We start from the raw sequence: 21904 nt of genomic DNA, 5'->3' as shown, positions 1-21904 counted from the left end.
TGTGAATTTTGATTTTATCATGCTGCTATCTATTTGTGCCCTGGCCGTAATTTGTCGTACTTTGTCATTTTTTTGGATATTGCAATGCCTAGGCCCATTTTTTGGACTTTACATTAATTTTATTTTGCAATTTTCCAATGCTTGAATTGCGTGGCTATCAGATAATTATGTTTTAATAGTTCTTAATAAGTCTTCGCGACTCACCAAACACCGTGGAGTGTTGAGAAGAGTGGGGGGTTCAAAAAAGTGGGGGGGGGGCTAAAACCGTATAAAAGAGGCTTTACTGGTAGTTTATTATTTAATATTTGGCATATTTTGCAAAAAGTCTAAAGCCCCCTAGCACCCTGCCCGCGGTGCCTGCTCACTGCTTACATATCATTACTTTTATCGTCTATCTTATTTTTACATGTGAAAGACATTGTTGAATAAAATGTGACTCCAATCTGTACTAATATCAATCCCAAGGTCTCCTCTAAGTTTCCGTTTTCTAACTTTTTGACACTGCAGACAGGTTTAGAGATTTGGCGGGAATCGGTACGAGTAGCATTGGCTACGTTCATTCCTTGGCATTGTTGTTGACGAAATTTGTCAACGTATGTTTAGAAGAAATAGGTCTTGTTAATTTGTGAATGTGACGATTATTAATGGAAATAAGATTGTAAGAAGGTTTCAATTTCGTTACAAGAAGTTAACGAGCATTAATTAAGTTTCCTGGGTGCATAGGCAGAGACGAATTGAGTAGTTACACTCTTTTTTATAAAAAACAGGTAATTTAAGTTCAGGCTGAGATCTTTCTTGTTCTGTTCTTAAATTAATAGGTTGTAAACAGTGCGATTACTAGCTTTTTCGCTCTACGGAGACAACCTTCATTTGCCAAAAAGTTTGAACACTCACTAAAAAAGTACCCACACATGGCTAAAAACCTTCGTTTTTGAGATGAAATTGTTCAAAATTGCACTTTACAGTAGCTCAGCCTCAGCTTGTTCTTAATTGGTTTTCAACTTTCCAAAAATTTTGAGGCACGTATTCTTATCAAATTGTTTTTAAAAAAAGAGTGCATTTGCTATTCAACATTCTAATGACGCTAACTTTAGGGCCACTTTCTGGCTGACCTAATTGTAAGACAAAACGGTATTGTCGAGAACAAAGCCAATTGTGGAGAAATGAGCAAACTTTTATTTCTTCAGTGGACCTGGTGTAGCATGCTAAATGTAAAAACCGTGTTAAGGCAGCAATGGTGGCGCCAGCCACTACACTCTGGGGAGACAAAAAAAAGTTTTAGGCCCAACCCTTTTTAGCACCAGAAAACGCTCTTTTACCAACAAGAAACGGTTTTACATTAAGGGAACGCTTATAACTAGCTTTTGGCAATGGAAAGGCAGTTTTAAAATTATAGGATTACATCACAAAAAGTATGTTGCCAAAATATTAACCCTCCCCCGACATTTTCTCATCGAATTTCGACGAAATACAAAGTTGATCCTACCGAGAACTGGGGGGACATGTCCCCCAGTCTCTCCCCCCCCCCCCCCCCGTGGCGTCGCTACTGCCAAGCAGTCCATGGTTTCTCCTTAGCTTTCTTCTAAAATAGCGGTTAAGGGTAAGGTGGAAAAATGCAAATTAACGCGGAATGATAATGGATAAGCGCATACTTTGATTTGGTATGTATTTCCATGCTCTTTGCCGGTGTAATTATTTTGTAATTATTTGTTTTTCATTTCAAAATTTATGAGAATACTTCAAAGTAAACAGAGATGCAGAAAAAAGTAAGAAAATAAACAAGTCCCTAATCAAGAAATTTCTCACCGGGAATGATTTTTACTGGGATTGCTACACAAGGCTGTGCGTCTGTGCGTCTGGCCAATACATAATGGTAAATATTGTCTTTGCTGGTTATTTTTTACCGGATCCACGGTATGTTAATCATTTGAATGCACTGACAAAAAAAATTTGTAAGACATACGAAAATAAACTTAACATTAGTGTAATCTGCCGTTGACGTATCTTTCAATCAGCTATTTCACTTATTTATAATTAAATATATTATGCATCGACGTTTTTTGCATGCTTAGTTATTTTCACTGAATAAAAATTGAATCCCAAGCATAATTTTGGGTGAAATCTATAAAAAGCAAGATTGTTTGCAGGTCAAGATAGCTAAACCAGTGCAAAAGTAATTGTTTGTATTGACACTAACAAAGTGAATTAATAAATAAATATGTAACAACTAATTACTGATCTCTTTTGCAGATATTGTTTTGTCAAAGGCTAAAGTAAGCTGTATTCATCTAGAAATCTTTCGTTAACCTTATAAAGTTGCTTGCCTTTGCTTCCTAATCTTGAAAATGCTCCACGTCACGCTTGTCCGCCATGACCCCAGCAAAGAAACAAAGCGGCCTGGCACAAGAATATTTTGGTAAGACACATTGTTACTATAAAAACTTTGTCATAAGAAGATCTTTATGAGAAACTGAGCCCTAAGTCACCCTAGAAATTAGGAAATCATGATCCGTCACCATCAACCTTATAAAACTGCTCGAAGATTCATTTTGAAGAATTGGATCAATTTCCCTTTGGTTCAATCATTCGTTTCAAAATAAAACATGTATTTCCTGTTTAATTGACGTAAATAATAGCAAAAAGACCCCTTGCAAATGATAAACTTTTCTGTCTCTAAGCAATTTATATTACTTTTTGTGTTTCTTGAAGTAGCATTTCAGTACTTGGTATTAGAAAGGAGCCGTTCCGAAAGTAATAGCACTAAAATCATGAAAATTAAGAAATTATGTTTTTATCCTGAGCTACGTTTTGAGTCAAAAAAGAGTGTAGTCAAAAACAAACCGTCTTCTAGCATGGCATTGTCTTAAATTGCAATTTTCTTTGCTATGTAGACGAAATAAGACGGGGCAATTGTGTTATAGTCATGTTCAAGAGAAAAAAGTGGTCGAGAAAAAGAATTATATTTGGCCAGTTGTCAAAAATAAGGTAATTATTTTTTTTATCAAAATAGAAAATAATTGTAATAAGAAAATGATATAACGATTTGTGCCGCAGGCAGCGCGAAAAGACATTGCGTCATCTGGTCTCGCTACACACATCACTTACAATGATACACTAAGTCGTTTTGTTGATAAAATATAAGAGATTGTAGCTTGCAATATCAGCTTATTTGCAATTTTATTGTACTTGTTATCATCATAGATCTTAGATAGTTCACATAGATCTTTAGAGTTCAAGTTGTCCAGTCTTCATCCAGGAATTTCTGAGAAATTGTAAAAGAAGTCGTTATACATTTCATGAAGATATGAAGAATGAAGGAGAAATGCTACTTATTCAAGATGGGCTTACTGTACACGAAAAAGTAGGAAAATCTAATGGAAAAGCAAGACATCCAACGCAAACCCCTTCTCCACCCGCCGGGTTTTATTTGGGCCATTAGTATTCTGGTTGTTCCGATTGTTACATTACTTTGTCTAACAGGCAGTCAACATATTACATCAAAAGTCATTTTCAATTGCAATAAAGAAAATCAATTGCTACTTGAAGTTGGTTAATTGACGCATTCACAAAGGGAGAAATCTATCTGCCTGATTAATTATGTTAAAACATAAATACTCTGGTTAAAACTATGCTGCCACCTGGTCTAACTAGTAAATAATTTATCAAAATTCTTTATCTTTTTTAAATGGAAATAACTGCGAAGAATGAAATGTTTCCTGGTGCTCAGAACAGCGATTCAGTGGGGCACATGTGAAATCTGAATCTGGGAACAAACCCACTAAAAGCACTTTTTATCAAACAAATGCATGGAATTAGTTATTAGCAAGAGCATTATAATCATCATAACAAAATAATGATAATAGTGATAATTATCATCATGCTCAAAAAGTTTAATTGTCATCCATAGAACAGCAAGAAGATCTCGCTCTCCCATGGAACTGACCATCAAAAGGGGAATTGAGAAAATGATCCAACTTAGCGACTGTTATCCGATCCAACTTATCCGGGGTACCAATTTGGACATGAATAAAGTAGAAAAATCCAATAGGAAGATATAATCGGCAAGAAATAGTAAGTTATCGGGGGTACGGTTTATTGTGACTGTAATGTTTTAATGTACATTAATATCTGGACTTGTATTTAATAATTTTCAGCAGGATTTTCCTTAATATCTGTTTTGTCCTGCTGAAGGGTTTTTAAAGAAACCAAAGTAAACCTGGACAAGCTTGTTTTTTGCAATCCGCTTTGGAGGCTGGCCTTGTTATAAAGACATTGTTCGGGAGATGGATCATGCCCGTCTTTCAGACATGCACTGTCCCCCTTTTCAGGGCGGTATCAACTTGTTCAAGACGGTATTGTTTCGAAACAAAGGACAAAAGGTTTCGTCTCTCAAACAAGACACGGCATTATTTTTTAGGAAAATCTTCCTCTTGGGCAGTGGGAAGGTTCCCTTGGTTCATGTTTTTGCTTGCTAATTCCATTCGCAGCTTTGTAGGATGGTCACATGAGGTTTTCGCTGTGGAAAACGCATATGGCCTTTGCCCTTTCCGTTGTTTTACAGCGAACTTGCTCGTTCTTCGTCATGCAGTGAAATCGATATTTTTTCAATTTCCGTTTGAATTCGGTCTCCGTGCAAGTACCAGGGCCAATTTCCTTTAAGAAACACAATTATCTGATCAACATCACGCTTGGGAGCACTCAAGCAGCTTGATAATGGCTTTGTGAACATAACTGCACTTCTCTTGTCACTTTGCACGCCAAATTATCTGTTTGAGCGAAAAACACATTAATATAGATGGAATCATGATAGATTGAAGCGATTGTTTTGATATATGTGAGAGAAAACAGAATGCACCGGAAAGAAAACCAGAAGTTTAATGCGACATAGAGAGTCTTTCACAAAGCCTTGGTGAGGTTAAAGATTATTTGAGGATTGAATAAAATATTCATCAATTTTTGTCCTTAATGTCTCGATAATACGCTAAACACAATATATGAGCCTTCTGTTGTTTATTATCTAACGCCTTTTTTATGACGATTGAGAAAAACAGCATTAGCCAATTCTTCGCCCTACTTACTATAATTATGCGAAAGTCAAATATTGTCAATTTTTTCATCAGCAGCTTGCTGGTTGTGTTTTGCAAGCAGTAATTATATTAAGCTGAAGCTGGAGTGAGTAAACACACAACAGGTTCACTGCAAGCCTTCGTTTAATCGGAAGACAAGAGTCAGAATGGAAAGGCGGTAAGTCGTTTCTTTAACACCCTATTTTAATGAATTATTCGAGATTTCAACATGAAAGTAGCAAAAACGTAACAGTTGAAGAAGCTAATTCGAGGATTAATGCTGAATTTCATTCTAAGCCGCAGTAAATTTATGTGAAATGTTGGATTCAAGTTCGATCTGTCTGTGACAGCTGCAGAATTTGTCATCCCGAATCTTTTCGAGTCTTCTAAGAACCGATAATAAATAGAATTTAGAATTCTTTCAAACAATGAAATATCTGGCAAAGTCGAGACTTCAATTGTACAATATTCTGTTCACTTCTTTAAAGTTTATAATTATCAAGACAATCATTTTGGATTAAAATTTTACAAAACTTTACGCTTTGCGATTTCCCTATTTGTAAAATCATGAATTTGCAACCCATCGATTTTGTGTTACGATCGAAATGGATATCGAAAAGGTTGTCAATGTTTTTAAATAGAATTAAATTTTGGTTGCCGGCAAGTCACTCAGTAATCTGGTAGCTATCCTTCAAGCCTTATTAATTTGAAAGAATTCATTTGATAGCGTCTGGCTTACTGTATCTCTGGTCTTGATAAGGGAGGAGGGCACAAGGATTGCAGGATGCGAAATTTGAAAGTACAGCCATTTTTCAGATTGAACATCTGGTCATATCCTATCAATAGTAGTGTGTGTTGGATTAACCTGTCCGTTTAAAACAGGAGAAGATAGACATGAGTTGTTGCTGCTGTGGCTAAGGTGGTTCCTATGTTATGATTCAGAAACTAAAAAGGAGATCTGGCCACTGATACTGAATGGTAATGGAGAGTTCGCTCAAGCTGCGATTCATTTCTTCATTCACGTTATCTAATTTTTCAGCTTAATTCTAAAATAAAAAATCTAAAGAAAAGTATTAAGCTAAAAAAATAATTGAGAAGAATGAAATAAAATTGAAGCTAATGCTTTTCTTTTATATAGATTATGGACGTGCCAATTTTTCCTCTCCTTTTAAATTGTTCCACGGTTTTGCACCAAAATAAAAATGCATTTGGACCACTTATCGTTTTTGCCAACGATATACTTAAACCGGCATCTGATTAACGTATAAACTGTTTTTTTATAATTTTAATATTTTATTTCAATCCGGGCATCTCTAATTGGTCCGGTGCCAATTGTAACTAATTGGTAATATTTTGTGCCAATGAGAAACTTCACTGATGTAGTGGAAAAGTTTATGATATAGTTAGCTTGCCTTGCTAGATATGACTATTCAATTGCAATTGTCATCAATGAGTTGAAGTTTACTTGTCACAAATGCCTTTTACTTCTTCACAAAGATAACTCTGGGAAAGGTTTTTGGTAATTTTTTGTGCCAATGAAAACTTCACTGATGTGGTGGAAGAGTGTATGATATAGTTAGCTTGCCTTGCTAAATATGACTATTCAATTGCAATTATCATTGATGAGTTGAAGTTTACTTGTCACAAATGCCTTTTACTTCTTCACAAAGATAACACTGGGAAAGGTCTTGGGTAATTTTTTGTGCCAATGAAAACTTCACTGATGTGGTGGAAGAGTTTATGATATAGTTAGCTTGCCTTGCTAAATATGACTATTCAATTGCAATTATCATTAATGAGTTGAAGTTTACTTGTCACAAATGCCTTTTACTTCTTCACAAAGATAACACTGGGAAAGGTCTTGGGTAATTTTTTGTGCCAATGAAAACTTCACTGATGTGGTGGAAGAGTTTATGATATAGTTAGCTTGCCTTGCTAAATATGACTATTCAATTGCAATTATCATTAATGAGTTGAAGTTTACTTGTCACAAATGCCTTTTACTTCTTCACAAAGATCACACTGGGAAAGGTTTTTGGACAAACCTTGATTGCGATTATGTCATAATGCTTCAATCTTTACATTCAAATTTGCCCAAAATGCTTGTGATCTTTCTATTTGTTAGAGGTTTTCAAACGCAGAAAGGTTCAACCAGTCAGTTGAAATACCGGAGAAGTAAGACCTGTGGATAGGCTTTATTGCAGAAATTACATGTTTCTTTCGAGGGAGCTTGCTTAAGGCCTCCTCTTTTGGACCTCTTTTGATCACATTCTGCAATCAAATGCTCCTAAATAGAATTTGGAAATCACAAGGCCAAAATCACAAAAATAGGGTTAACAATGCACAATGCCAGTCCAGAAGTAATAGGTCTACTCAATTGAAATCTTCTGATACAAAACAATACAATATTCATTAGAGCATAAAACGTCAGAATAAGGGTCCGAAAGAACACAATGAAAAAAATATACCCAGTTATGGATCAAAATAGGCCAATCAGAAAAATGCATGCACAAGAATGGTATAGTTGACCAATCAGTGCCGCGTGCCTAAAGGAAAATTACCACTGGAGTCCAAGAGAGAAAACGAACTCCTTCTGTCTACACTTGCGGCATTTTGATGTAATGATGACAATATTCATCTTAACTCGTATCTTCGTACAGGACTCTTAACTTCCAAAAACTGGCGTTGAGCCACATAATTTGTTCTTTGGGCCATTTATCGTCGAAAGCTTGTTTATTCGACTGACAATTTCATGGTAGCGAATTCGTTCTTTCACATATTTCTTCCTGAATTCAAATGACATCTGCTGTCTCCAGCTTCTTTCCAAAACTTCCCTCTCCTCACTCTTAAACTGTTTTTTTTTCTTCTTCTTACTCTTTGCGACCCCTTCAGTGTTTTCATCAACAGCAGTTGCTTCCTAAATGATCTTCATTATCAACGCAATGTTTTCTGCTCATTGCACGTATTTTGTCGTTGTTTTAATGTGCACAAAGGTGTGCGCATTGCAAGACCAGCCTTGCCTTTCAATTTTTATGGTATAACTCACTATGACATAAACTAGCTTGACTAGCATGTAAGGTTATTAAGAGGGGTGACTATCATGTTAGCACCCCCCCCCCCCCCCCCAATATGAATTTCATTCCGATGACACTGAAGGCTCCTTAAAAGTCTCGGCCACCTAAATGTATGTTTTGCTATTCTTCTTCATTGAGGAAGTAGTTTTTCAGCCGCTACTGGATGCGCTTACTTGTTATAATTAGGAACCTCAGCATGGTGCCTTATTGTTTACTTCTTCGCATTTAATCAAAGTATGAATGATCACGATTCATAACTTCTGTCAATATTAAGCTTGATGATATTACCGATTATTTTTGTAAATTTTTGCTGGAGAGTGCTGTTGAGAGGAAACAGAAATTTCAGAATGCTGCAAAGATATTCCGCTTTAGATTCCTAAACATTTCTTGCTAGCCATTAATAACCAAATTCACTCATTGCCTGTTCGGCTACAAAATGATGACAGAAACTTATTGTATTGTTGGTTTGCTTGAAAATATCAATCTTTAATGATGCACATATAAATATTAAAATATTGACACGTTCTGATGTGAGGATGGTTTATCGACCTTTGTGTTTCTCGATGACCGCTTCCCATCGCCCCAGGTTATTGGCACCATCGCCTTTGGTTGTGACGTAAAAACCTAAAAACGAGCATTGGGTTTCCTTTCATATTCAAAGTCTGCATGCATGGGCTAGCGACATAACAGAAGGAAGACATTTTTTCAGAAGAAAAGAAAACCTCACAGTGGACGACAATTTTAGTTCTGACAACACGACAAAAGCTTGTAATGGCAATAGCCTGTAACGGTTGTAGCGTACTTTTTTTCGAACCTTCTAGACAAATTCCATTGGAAACAACATACTTCGTGTGTCTTCTTTGTTTAACAATCCATTGTGTTGCGTCACTTGTGTCAAGGTGCCATGTGTCACATAGAAAAAAAAGAGACCACGATCAACATTGCGATTGTTTGATATAGAGCAAAATTTATACTGTATTCAACAAATTTGGATATTCAGAAATGTTTTCCTGAATTCCTCGAACTACTGTTTAGGTTACGTGGTTCGCAACTGGTTTTTAGTCACATTTTACTTACCATGGTTACTATTCGGATGTAACGTACTTAATCCGCAGGCCTCTTACGTCACTGTAATACTGTAATTAGTCACAATAGTAGGTCTTTTACCCAAGTGAGAATTTGCCACACGAGTAAAAGAACTCAATAAACTCTCCTGTGCATTAGAAGCATCTTTGCCAAAATGTTTCTTGCAAAAAAGTTTCATTCTAAGTTGCCCTTAATATTTCTAAATATTTCTCAAAATTTAACGAAAGAGAAGGGATCCACTTTATTTCATAGTCGCATTGATATTGCTTTATCCCAGCAAACCTTTGCAAGCATTTTTGTTTCCTTCAATGATCATAATATCTAAACTGTTGCTATTCAACCTTGATTTTCTGCTCGCAGTTGCAGAATGTTTACAATTGTGATACTGCTTGCAGCAGTGGTCTCACTAGGTGTGTTTTAACATTATTGCAATAGCTAATGAGATTATCGCTTTTCGCAGCCAACGTACATATAGGATTTGTTAATTTTTTGCTGGATTTGTTAGAATGCTTACATAGATAATGAGTCTTCTAGTTAGAAAAATTGATAGGCTATTCTACGCATTATGATTGCCACTGCTGTTCTGCTGTTTCACTCACGTCAATGCACTGTTATTTTGCGACAAGATGAAGCATCAAGTTCCAATGTCACTTCTGCCAGTAGATAAGCTAGCCTGCCCGCCTATACAAAGTAAACAGTAAGTTTCTTCATGATTGTATATCACTCAAAAAATGCATGAAAATATAGCTAAAGTTGAATTTTTTCATCGAAAGCTATAGATGTGTTACATTCAATTGAATTGCAAAAAATGCACTAGCTAAATTGATGACTAAAACTTCCTGCAGAAATGTAGATTCGATAATACTAGCAATGCTTCATAATTATGAATGTGAAATTTTACTTTCTTTTATTTTGCTTGCTGTAGAACATTAGCCGAGAAATTTACTAGTACTCATTTATCGTTTGTTTAACCACTTGATGTTGACACACCGAGAAGATGTTGCAGTGAATAGTATCATTTGTAGCTTTACCTCGGCTTTACCTCGGCTTTACCTCGGCTTTACCTCGGCTTTACCTCGGCTGCAGAAATCTGTGTAGATTCCAAAACGTATCCTTTTTTAAAGTCTGCAAATGTTTCTCCTAGCCAAAATTTTTTATTTAAGTGTACAGTTTAAAAGTATTCTTAAGCCATTTGCAAAGGACCTTGGGGGTAGCTGCTACAAGTGAAAAGTAAATATCATCGGGAAATAGAATTGGGGAGCCTTAAAACTGTAGTTGGTGTACCGTCTAATTAAAAAAAGTGGAAGAAGAAGCAGAAGAGAAAGAAAACAAGAAGAAGAAGAGAAAGTAGAAGAAGAAGGAGGTGAAAAAGTAGTAGAAGAAGAAGAATAGAAAGTAGAAGAAGAAGAAGAATAGAAAGTAGAAGAAGCAGAAGAATAGAAAGAATAAGAAAGGTAGAAGAAGAAAAGGACAACAAGAAGAAGAAGAAAAATTAGAAGAAGAAGAAGAAAAAGAGAACAACAAGAAGAAGACGAAAAGGATAACAACAAGAAGAAGAAAAAGTAGAAGAAGAAGAAGAAAAAGAAGAAGAAGAAGAAAATGAAGAAAAAGGAGAAAAAGTAGAAGAAGAAGCAGAAAAAGTAGAAGAAGAAAGAGAAAAAAGAAGAAGAAGAAAAAAAGAAGAAGAAGTTAAAAGAAGTCGAGAAGAAAAAAGAAGAAGAAGTATAAGAAGAAAAAGAAGAAAAAGTTAAAAGAGGAAGAAGAAGAAAAAAGTAGAAGAAGAAAAAGGAGAAAATAAAGAAAAGTAGAAGAAGAAGAAAATGAAGAAGAAGAAGAAGGAAGAACAATTGAGAAAAATAAAAAGCAGAAAAAGAAAAGGAGAAAGATATTCAATTCAACAAAGGGACTAATAAAAACACAGAAAACAAACGGCATACTAGGTGTAACCACTGCCAAAATTACCTGCAACATTCAAATATTTGCTTCGTGATTTTCAATTTTTCTATTCTTTCACCAAGAATACTACTTGCACCCTTCTTCCCGCCAGAACAATACTGATAGTCAAATACCATACGAGCCACAAGAAAGAAATTACTTCATAATCTCTTTCTTTTTTATATATATAAACGAACATTGTTCCTAGGGGAGAAGGGGTTTATGAATTGGCCTTTGGAAACTGGCGTTAGTATTCCAAGACTTTTAGCAGTAATTTAAGATATCATTGTAGATGCTCGAAAAAAAGGGTACTATCACCAAGTCTTATCATCAAACAAAGAGTTCTTTTGAATTCTGGATTTACAATGGTGTACTACAGGGAGCCATAATTTCACCAATTCTATTCATTTTTAAAGTAGATGACGCTTTAAGAATTACAAAAAACAACCAAATTGGATTTGGGTTAAAACCATGACATTTTCATCACATAAATCAGTTGTATTATAAGATGGACACGGAATAGCAAACAACAATAAAAGAAAAGGAGAGCGAGAACAGAAGGAGACGTATGATAATCCTTGGTTCCGAGTACGTTTGTCTCTGTAATCAAATTGCAACAAGAGAGTAGGTTATTGAACCGAGCTCTCAAATGTACAGGCTCTATTTCAAGGCTATATTTCTTGGTTTTTTTGGGTAATCTATATGACACTCGCTGCTGTATATAGAGCCTTACAACTAACCAATATTTTCACTTGTGATTTTTACGTGAGAGACACCTGGATACCATAATGGAAATTTCAGATCCATTTTCTCTACCAGCCCTGAAAAGGTTTATGAAGACCCGCTCTTTGTCAGCAAAAGCAGCGCAACGACCATCTTAATCCGTTGAAAGAGCAACCTTTCTGATACCGGAAATAAGTTTCCTGATTCTGAAATCGGGGCATAAAGACTTTGCCAGGAGTTCCACAATGATTAATATCTGGTCCAGTTCTCTTGAATCATTGATGAATTCAGTAATGAAATTTTCCCCTCTGTTTCGAGTCTACGGTCCTATAGACCGTAGTACACATTTCGACAACTACATGAGAAAGGTCGATACCAATAATTTCATACTTGAAAATTGAGTAATATAATCAAGCCTACAAGTGAGCGAGAAAGAAACTAATTTATAACAATGCATATGGGAACAATCTTACTCTATATATGAATATAAACCCTTGCAAGCAACCCTTGCATGCACCCTTGGCCATTGGCAAGACAATCGAGAATACACAAACATCAATGAATCTGCGCCCTACCTCAATGAAAATCTGAAAGTGCACGAGAATAAAAATTCTGTACCAGAATCATGCGTATAATTGAAAACGTCATGTGCTAAGATATCAAGCAGCAAATATCAAAACACCTTTTTCGTCAAAGCTGCAATTTAACTACGGTGGCCCACAAGGATCATGGCACATATTCATGAGATTCAAAGCAAACAGTCTTTTCAAATATTCTCTCGCAGGTAAACTTTCTCTCACATTCAGGGCACACATTGTTTCAAATATTCACGTCACGCTTTGTTTCACATTCACGGCACACATTCTGTCACATTCTCGGCACACTTTCTGTCAGATTCCTAGATTCAGATTCCATCCCACCTTCTAGCTGTATATGAATAAAATCATCCCACCTTCCATCCGGTTTCCTGAAAAATGGGACGAGATTTGATTGCGTTTATATGAACACTTCATCACCCATCTCCCATCTCACAGCTTCATCCAGCCTACCACCGTTTATGTGGAAAAATGTCATCCCACCTTCCAGCCAGTGTGCTGACAAGTGGGACGAAATTTGATTGCGTTTATATGAACACTTCATCACCCATCTCCCATCTCACAGCTTCATCCAACCTACCACCGTTTATGTGGAAAAATGTCATCCCACCTTCCAGCCAGTGTGCTGACAAGTGGGACGAAATTTGATTGCGTTTATATGAACACTTCATCACCCATCTCTCCATCTCCCAAATGTGCAGAAAAGTACAAGAGCTCAGAAGCACGCAGATCTGTATCCAACTATCTGTGGCGTACCGAAAGACCTTCAAATAAGGGGCGATAGAGAATTTTCAAAATCGTTGTAGTTGCTGTATCAACAAACTGCACGACAATGATAATCAGGGACGTCACTATTGAGGGAGATTGGGGGTAGGAAGGGGACCGTAAGATCGTTTAGGAGTTCAGTGAAGGCCGTGATCATGATTGGCGGCAAAAAATTGCCAAGATGACCTTCTACAGATTGTCGGAAAATGCATCCAAATGTTTACAACATCGCTCTAGACTCATGGACAATCCTGGACAATACCCATAAGCTTTCTTCAAAATATGGCCCAAAGGCTGGTGCGAGGTAGGCCTTGTTTGGGTTTTCTACACATTTGCCTGATTAAAAAAACCTACCCGAAATCCTTTAGTTGCTGACACCATACCGCCGCAATACATTGTGTCGGTTCACAACATCAATTTACATAATAATATCATAACTTCCAACCCTTTACATCAATATATCAGAACAAGCCCAGGAGACAACTATACTGTCCAAGGTGGCACCATGTTTGCCGCCGAAGGAAAAGAAAACACTCGAATTTGGATGCTTCTAGTTTGCTGGAAAATGCACTTTTGGAAGCAAATTTCAATAACGCAAGCTTTCTCTGAAATATCCACAGACTGAAAGCTATTTGATGGTTTCAACCAACTATTTGGTGACGTTGTTTATTGTTTTAGCTTATGCTACATAATTTTCTTCGGATTTGGATATAATCTCTCAGTTTTTTCTTCCTATCATTTCTTATCATTTCAGTAAATCAAAACTCCTAACGTTGCTTTCGATCCGAATCAGGATATAAATTTTTTGCTTTCGTTTGCCTGTCATCCGACGTTTATGCCTTGAGGAGTAAAAAAATTTAAAAGTTAATAAATGGAAAGGATCCTTTTGTGATTTTTTAAGAGGGTCTCTTTTGCCTTGGATCACTTTTTTTTGGTTTTGTTGTTTACTATTTTGAATCTTTTGAATCTAAGAACCTTTGCTACTCAAACAATCAAGTTTCTGGTAGCTTAAACACTATATATTTAAACACCTGGAAGTATTTTGCTAATCGCAATAACCATTCTGTTGAAATCAGGATGTCCAGTTGAATATATCGGCTATCGATTACTAATGCATACATCATGTTATCAACGCTATCTTTGCTAGTCAAAATATCCATAGATTTGAGGAAAATCTGCTTCAAAAACACTAATAGTTTTATCAAATATATTTCCACACGGTTCTTTTGCTCACTGTCTGATTTAGTATTTTCTGTTTTTTTGTATCAGCCCAAAATATTTCAAGGACTTAAATCAAATCATACGCAGTTGTAAATTTATGGAAAATTGCATGCTAAACATTGTCCAATAGTTCCGTCTATCTAATTTCGTAATGTATATATATATATATATATATTTATATATATATATATATATATATGAGCATGATGGAGGCTAAAATCCTAGAGGGGAGGGGGGGTCTGTATGAGCGAATAGTCATGCCCGAATATATTTGCTTTTATTCTGTAAGATAACAGTAAAGCTCGTATTCTCCAAGTTGTCTCTCAGTGTCGTATCACTGCTAATAATAATCAAAGCAAAACTCGTCTTTATATCCCTTCCTCTTTGTATCACACAAAACGGATATTTTCCAACTGCATCGAGCAATCGTTCCTTATTTATAGATTTCGCGATCATTTTTCCGCAAGTCAGTTATTGTTCTGAGGCGTTTTGTCCAACTATGACTAATTCTGATGCGTCGCTGAACAAACGCGCTGCGCACGCATTGCGTCGAAAAACGCGAACCTAATATGTACAGCGTCGAAAATTGCGTCTAGCGTGATTCAGATTTAGGGATCGTTGACAAGCTATAGTTATTATTTTAACGGCAATAACTTCGTTTAGAATTTCAAAAGGCTTAAATGAATAGACGACCTTGCTTGCCTAGTGATGCTAAAATTGCTGTTACTATAAGTTTGGCACACTCTGGATTTTGCAGGGGCGTCGTGGCCGGGGAGGCAAGGGGGCCGTGGCCCCCTCTGCTTCCAAAATTTGACAGATTTTCGGTAAAATTGTTGTTCTGTCAGAAAATTCTCAAACCTGTGAGTAAAAAGGAGAAGTGAAACGAACCTTTTAGCGACACAAATTACTTGGACTAAAATGCTTATCTTATTATCAAAAAGCAATTCACTCTTGTAAAGAAAAGACTAGATTTCCACAAAAACAAAATGATTTCTCGGGATTTACATATTTCTGCCATTGAGTGATTTGCTGTTCGGATTTCGTCAGTTAAAATCCGAATCTTCAAAGGCCAAATTTGGTTGTAGAAATTGGTCAAAATTGGTCATAAATTGTATCTTTATTTGATATTAAAGACCTGGACAGTGCCAATGGTTTGCCTATCGTCAGATTTGAAAATTTGGTACAAGAATTGAAAAGTTAGGCAGTTATGTTGCATAAGGTAAAACAAGGAAGAAGTCAATCAATACCATCGCTTTCCGCTATTGGATATTCATTTTGAGAATAAAATTTTTTATCAAAATTTGCTCCAAAGAATGCAATTTCTGGCGAACTTGAAGCATTAAGATTATTAAAAATGTTGCCCTTCGGCGGCAACCATGATAGCTAGTAACTTAATTCAAATCTTTGTCCTAATCTACTGATCTATAGGGCTGCGATATGTCAGGAACTTTCACAGTGAGTATGAGAAAACGGAGACAAGTTAAAAGTGCATTTTAAATATCTTTCGAGCTATGGCAATATTTGTATGTTTTTCTCCCCCCCCCACCCCCCCTACACTAACATTAAATGCTTCTATTTGATTAAAAAGAATAAAAAAAATTTTGTCGGAAATTTTTCTTTCTGACCCCCCCCCTAGAATTCATCCGCCACGCCGCTCTTGGATTCTTGAGTAGATGTTGAAGCTCTAGCTGAACCAAAATTTATTTGGGCATTCTGATTTTACAAATACGGCGTAGCTGATCACTTTTTCGAATACTTTTCAGCATGGTGTTAGCGGGACATACTTTCGACTTTGTTGGTTAGACGAACGAGTGGAAATCTGTGAAGCACCTCTCCATCCTGGAGTATGAGCAAGCGTAATAATGACTTCGTTCCTGGACGGTGGGTTGCCTCACCCATTTAAAACACTCGTTTGCTCGTTTCCCCAACAAGACCAATCGTTGACTAGTGCTTTATTCATACAGAGCTCCAATACGAAAATTCATATATCATAATATGAAGAGGCGTTTGACAAATCAATAAAATTTAATTAGGCAATTTGATGTTGAATGTTTGAAAAGGTTCTTTGCATAACTCACTTTTTCCATTTACGTCTTTATATGTAATCGTGTTCATCTCAGTTGCTTTGAACATTTCCGTTTCCTTTTTCTTCGTTATCACAGCACAACTCGAATTCGTCGTCTAAATCGGCATTTGAACTTCAAGAAAATTCTAGGAATCTATTAACAATCGGAAAGGATAACGCCAAAGGTTGCTGAGTATCCTAAATGAATATGGAAATCTTAGCTCCTGTTATTAGCAGGGAACACTTTGAGAAATGGCTTTAGCGAAGCTTTGCTCTAACCGTGGTTGCTTAATATGTGAAAATGCAAAATTTCCCAAACGATCTGATAACGGTTTTTGACAAGATCGCGACGAATTGTTTTATATATGTCAGTACAGTAAAAGAGTTCTCAACTGTGCTCTCCATTTTATATGCTCTGACAACGAGAATGCACTCTTTTTTGTTAAGAATAATTTCATAAGAATATTCAGGTTTAGAATCTCCCTATTTTTAAAAATTCTTCAAGAATATTACTCGAACTCAGCTCATATATCTGTGTCCCACTTTTCAGCAGTTGCCTGTTTTGCGATGCTCGTAACAAAGTGTTGTTTCTAATTGAGGGTGGGCAATGATCCCCTAAAACCTCATCAAATATAAACAAAGTACGAGTCTAAGAATATGTTCTGGCTCAGATAGAAAATTCTTAAGAAAATTTAGGCCGGATAAAAGTTTGAAGTATTTTTATAAAAAAGAATGCACCAGAAGCAAAATAAGGTTCTTTTAAGTGCAAGATCACATATAGCGTGCATCCAGCGACAAAGCTTCGCCTATTTTTGGTGGCCCTTTTTTTACTTCTGTTTTAGGTAAATCAGAAATATTTAAAGAATGCTGTTTTGAAACAAATTTTTTTCTATATGGCTCAATATTGAATGTTGATCCTTAAAAAGATTTTTAAAAATTCAACATCCTGTTTCCTTTCCTCAGGCACAATTGGTAGAGTTATTAGCTCTATCTTAGATTCCACTAAAATTTGGCATATATTCTTTGTATGAATCGGTAAAAGGATAGCATAATTCAAAAAGGATTCGCATTGCATAATGCGTTTAGTCCTCAGATAGACTGGCCTTTGATGGGTAAAAACCATTGAGAAACGACCATTGACAAAATCAAATAACGGATCTTTTTTAAGAGGCTTTTAGTATTGGTATTTGACTTTCATTTTGAAGTGTTTGCTAACTGTTGAGTTTACACCAACGGTTGGCAAATCTTTCCTTTGAGGATCTCTCTTATTCACTGAAATTATGTTAACACCAAAAGCTACTTTCAGTCTTTCCGTTTACTAAAACAATGGGCGATAGGACCAGCATCACCAAGGGATTATATGTTTGCTTAATTGTCAACGTATCTCTTATCTTCATGCAATGGCCATCCTTAAAACTCTGCTAAGCAACTGAGTTTTAATCTGTCAAAGTTGTACGCTGACACTGTTGTGATACTCGTGTTCCATGCAGTTTTTTGAGAACTTCGGAGTTCGGTGTTAAACAGGGAAATGTTATGCCTATCTGATGAAAGTAACAAGGTAAATCATGTATTTTAAAACAATGCAAAAGTCTGTAACATTTAATACCGTTTAAAGATCTGTTATGATTTTTATATAAACTTCGATATAAATGGTTTGTGCTTGTTACATATGATATGTTTTTGTACAAATAGTAGATTTATACATTTAAGGAAATTTACTGTTTTGTGTATAGAATCACGCTAGGCAACAGTTCCAAGACGGCAAAATTAAGTGTGGAACTCGGAGTAGCAACTTAAAACTGTCCTGTTCTATACATCAAATTGCGTGATTTGTAAATAGTTGTGTTGGTGGTGGATGAAAATAATTTATTGCAAGGCCAATCTACATATAATCTAGTTTTCGGTTCGCCCAAACCTTGTTCACGACTGACTCTTACGTTGGTTGTAACATAAAGGAAAACTAAGAATGCAAAAATTCACACCAATTTGCTAACCCAGCACTGTGTGCCAAGTATCTCAAAGAGCTTAAATTCATTAAAGTTTTATTTGGATTCGTTTTTAGAAACGTTTCCACAGAACAAAGCACAATAACCGCGAAAAAATGTTTTTCACCTGTACCATCAACAACAAAAAGGGTATCTTTTTGGACGTAAGTTAGCTTTGTCAATTTTTTTTCACATTGGCCAAGAATTGATCATTGAAATAGAACCTTCATGATAAAAATAGTCTTCACGGAAAAAATCATGTTGTCAGGCTTCAAATGATGAAGTTTTCAGAATTTAGATTTTCCTTAAAATTTCACTGGATTTCTTCTACTGCAGTGGCACAATTTCTGGTCAATTCTTTAGAAACATCAAAATAGCATAAACTTTTTAATGTAGATTAATCTAAATGTTATGATTTCAAATCGGAAGTCCATTTTGGAAAAATTTCTTTATTTAGCGAGATGCAAAAGTGATAAAGTCAGCCAAAAGATCAAGAATACGCAGTTTTTAATATCTATCTATATTTTCTTCATATGAATTTTCTGTTAAACCATCCATGATGTATTTAGACTTGTTATAATCGAAAAAGATCGCCAAGAGACTTTTTCAGAAACTTCCTATAGGAAGTTTTGGTATATTAAACACACAATTTAACACATGTAATTAATGGAGAATCGGTTTTCTTTTCTGTTTTAATTCCATCCTTTGGATATCTTAGGACTTGAATAAGTAAATCAGTCTTTCTCCGCGTGCTTTAGTAAACTATTAAAACTAAAGCTTTAAAAACTTAAGAAACTTTGCATCGCACCTTGTTAACAATTCTTAAAAGCAAGATATATTCATAAACCCTATTACAAAGTTTGAGGCAAAGATTCTTCTAAAGATATTCATATAAAGATTCGAATTTTAGCTAAGTCCAAATTTCATTGTAACAAATGCTAAGCAAAAAATGATGCTATAGATTATTGATTTTTTTAATTCAAAATGTCATTTTCCCTCGAAGTTGTTCTACACTAACACCTTGTAAACAAGCAACAATGTAGAACAGAACTTTTTAATAACAAGGTAAAATTTCAAAATATCACAGGTCGAAATCCGTGTAAGCTTCAGTATTAGCTACGTGTAACTGTCGTATTAACAATATAAAATATTATTAATTTTCTTTTCATTTTTGATTTGCTGCTTTTTAGATTTCAAAGGTAGTTTTAACACAATGCAAAGAAATGCTGTTTGCTCGTATACCGTCAATCACAAAGAAACTCTAAGGAAAATAGATAGATTACCAATAACTTTGTATTCGCACCACATCGCTAAGATTTAAAAACGAAGCAGCCACTTGCCAAAAGAGATTGCCAAACGAGAATTAAAAAAAAGAGTCATTTTTTGGTACCTCAAAACTTGAGGATTGCACGAAATACCGGAAACATAACATGCCAAAGTACTTTTCTTTTGACCCTTTAAGAGTCAGTAAAAAATTAACATAAGATGACTCGATAGAAACTCTTAACGAGTAGTAGCTACGTCTATTGATAATACGTTTCCGTGAATCGAATTTATTTGTGTTATAACCAAGTACACAAAAAACTGGCGAGCCTCATAAAAAACTAATTTGCTATGAAACGCTACTGCAATGCAAAATTCGTTTAATTAAAACCAGGAAACAGTTTCCACAAAGATGATCGATTTGATTTTGATAATAGATTTTTTTGAAAGCTTTTTCTTTCCTGCTCCTAACTTTCATCTTCGTTAACATTGATAGCAATCTTAAGGATTTATAAAATGATCATATTTTTTTACTACAGCACAGCTGTAACCTGCTAAACGGATATCAATGTGTGCACCTTCTTAAAGAAATAATTGCCTTGATTTGCCAGTAAGACGCTTTTTGAGGGAAGGACGATAATTTTTCTACAGCAAGGAATATTGGCTATTGATCACGGAGAATTTGAAATTCTATGGCAGAACCAGGCATATTTGCAGAGATTACTGACTATTGGACTCAGGGTGTTTAACAGGGCAGCGCTTCTATCCTGTTTATTTAGAGATTCGCTTATTGTTCTTGATTTAAATCTAATTTGAAGGATCTTTGATTAATGTGCAATGGATGGTGGTTGAGCCAATTGAAATACAAGTTATTGGTGAGGCTGGATCGCTGTCAAGTTTGTTTTGTTGGAGGACGGTCAAAGCAAAGCAAAAACTCTGAGTTAGTAAGCGAAATCTGTTTTTCTTCATCAGCGAGAATTGTTGGGGTTGAAGAAAGCAAAACTATGATGTTGAAAGCGAAGTAGGTCGTTTCATTTTTTGTAAGAATGTTAAAAGCTGAAAATGGCAAAAAGTTGTAAATTTGAAAATGAAACTTTATAGATCGGTTTGAGTTGTCGAGGTTGAAGAAAGAAGAAGGCTGCCACTTTTAAAGCAAAATTTATCTGTTTGTATGCACATGTTGATGGAAAATATATTCTTTTCATGTAATTACTGCCATGAAATTTCACTGATAATGTGTTTGTATACTCCAAAGATCTGACGGTATAAATTTCAAACAACATGTGATAAAAAATACAAATCATAAAAGAAACTTGTCAAAATAGTTTTATTTGATTTTGGAGGAGTGCTGTTTTTAATAGAGGAAAATGTTTCAATAATCTTTAGTTAATGCATATTAATTAAGTACGTTTCGGTAACGCAAAATTTGAAGATCGAACGAATTAAAAAAAACAAATCCAGTATCCAGATCCCTAATAATCATGATATTTGCAACGCAGAAATATTAATGTTCTTTTAAATCTACAATCAATAAAGTATTAATGATGGATAAAATTCCTTCAGAAATAATTATCAAATTTTCTTTCTCATTGAGGCTCTATCCCTTATTTAACAAACATTTACCCGTATTTTTACTTTGCGTTAACAGTCTAAGCTGGTGAAACAAAAGCATGTTTACAGCTTACTTATATTTTATCAAGATGGATTAAATGAATGCTTGCCTGCAGGTGTTGATAAATGAAAGTTGTTTGCCAAAATTTTAAACGATTTTTTAATGACTGTAAACAACAGAAAAAAAATTTTTAGACAAGAAAAAGATTTCCATGCTCAAAACTATGCGTAGCTGTAAACTGTCGTTTATTTCAAAATTTTGTTTATAGAACAATTTCTGCGCGTATAGGTAGAAAATTTTATTTTGGTTCCTCTGCTTAAACATCATTTCTAAAAAATATTATCCTAAAAGATCATCTTTCGAACAATACATGCAACCTTTTGAATGAAAAGCGATGCTGGTTTTGTGATTTAATCTCAGAAAAATGATCTGTGAAAGTTAAGGAACTATCAAACTTCGTACCCCCTAGAAGTCACAAAAACTCTTCGGTTCCAAAGATCAATCTGTTAAAAT

General features: G+C 35.3%; 1 protein-coding gene across 4 annotated transcripts in view; it reads left to right on the top strand.

Annotated features, from left to right (window-relative positions):
* The first annotated feature begins 4122 nt into the window (after positions 1-4122).
* The window catches only part of LOC135694975 (potassium voltage-gated channel protein Shaw), an 82774-nt gene continuing 64992 nt past the window's right edge, over positions 4123-21904 (top strand). The window contains exons 1-2 of one of the 4 annotated variants that reach the window (XM_065213888.2): positions 4123-4909; positions 5124-5244. In XM_065213888.2, coding sequence (XP_065069960.2) covers positions 5234-5244 — 11 coding nt within the window. In that variant the 5' untranslated portion in view covers positions 4123-4909; positions 5124-5233. Of the gene's footprint in view, positions 4910-5120; positions 5245-17637; positions 18090-19100; positions 20801-21904 lie in introns of those variants that run through there. The other 3 variants (XM_065213887.2, XM_065213886.2, XM_065213884.2) reach the window with 3 other exon arrangements.

This window comes from Rhopilema esculentum, chromosome 8, assembly GCF_057945365.1.
Source record: "Rhopilema esculentum isolate cy_ngs chromosome 8, ASM5794536v1, whole genome shotgun sequence".
Taxonomy (NCBI): Eukaryota; Metazoa; Cnidaria; class Scyphozoa; order Rhizostomeae; family Rhizostomatidae; genus Rhopilema; species Rhopilema esculentum.
The sequence above is the reverse complement of the archived record's forward strand: the minus strand, read 5'-3'. Positions and strand labels throughout refer to the sequence as shown.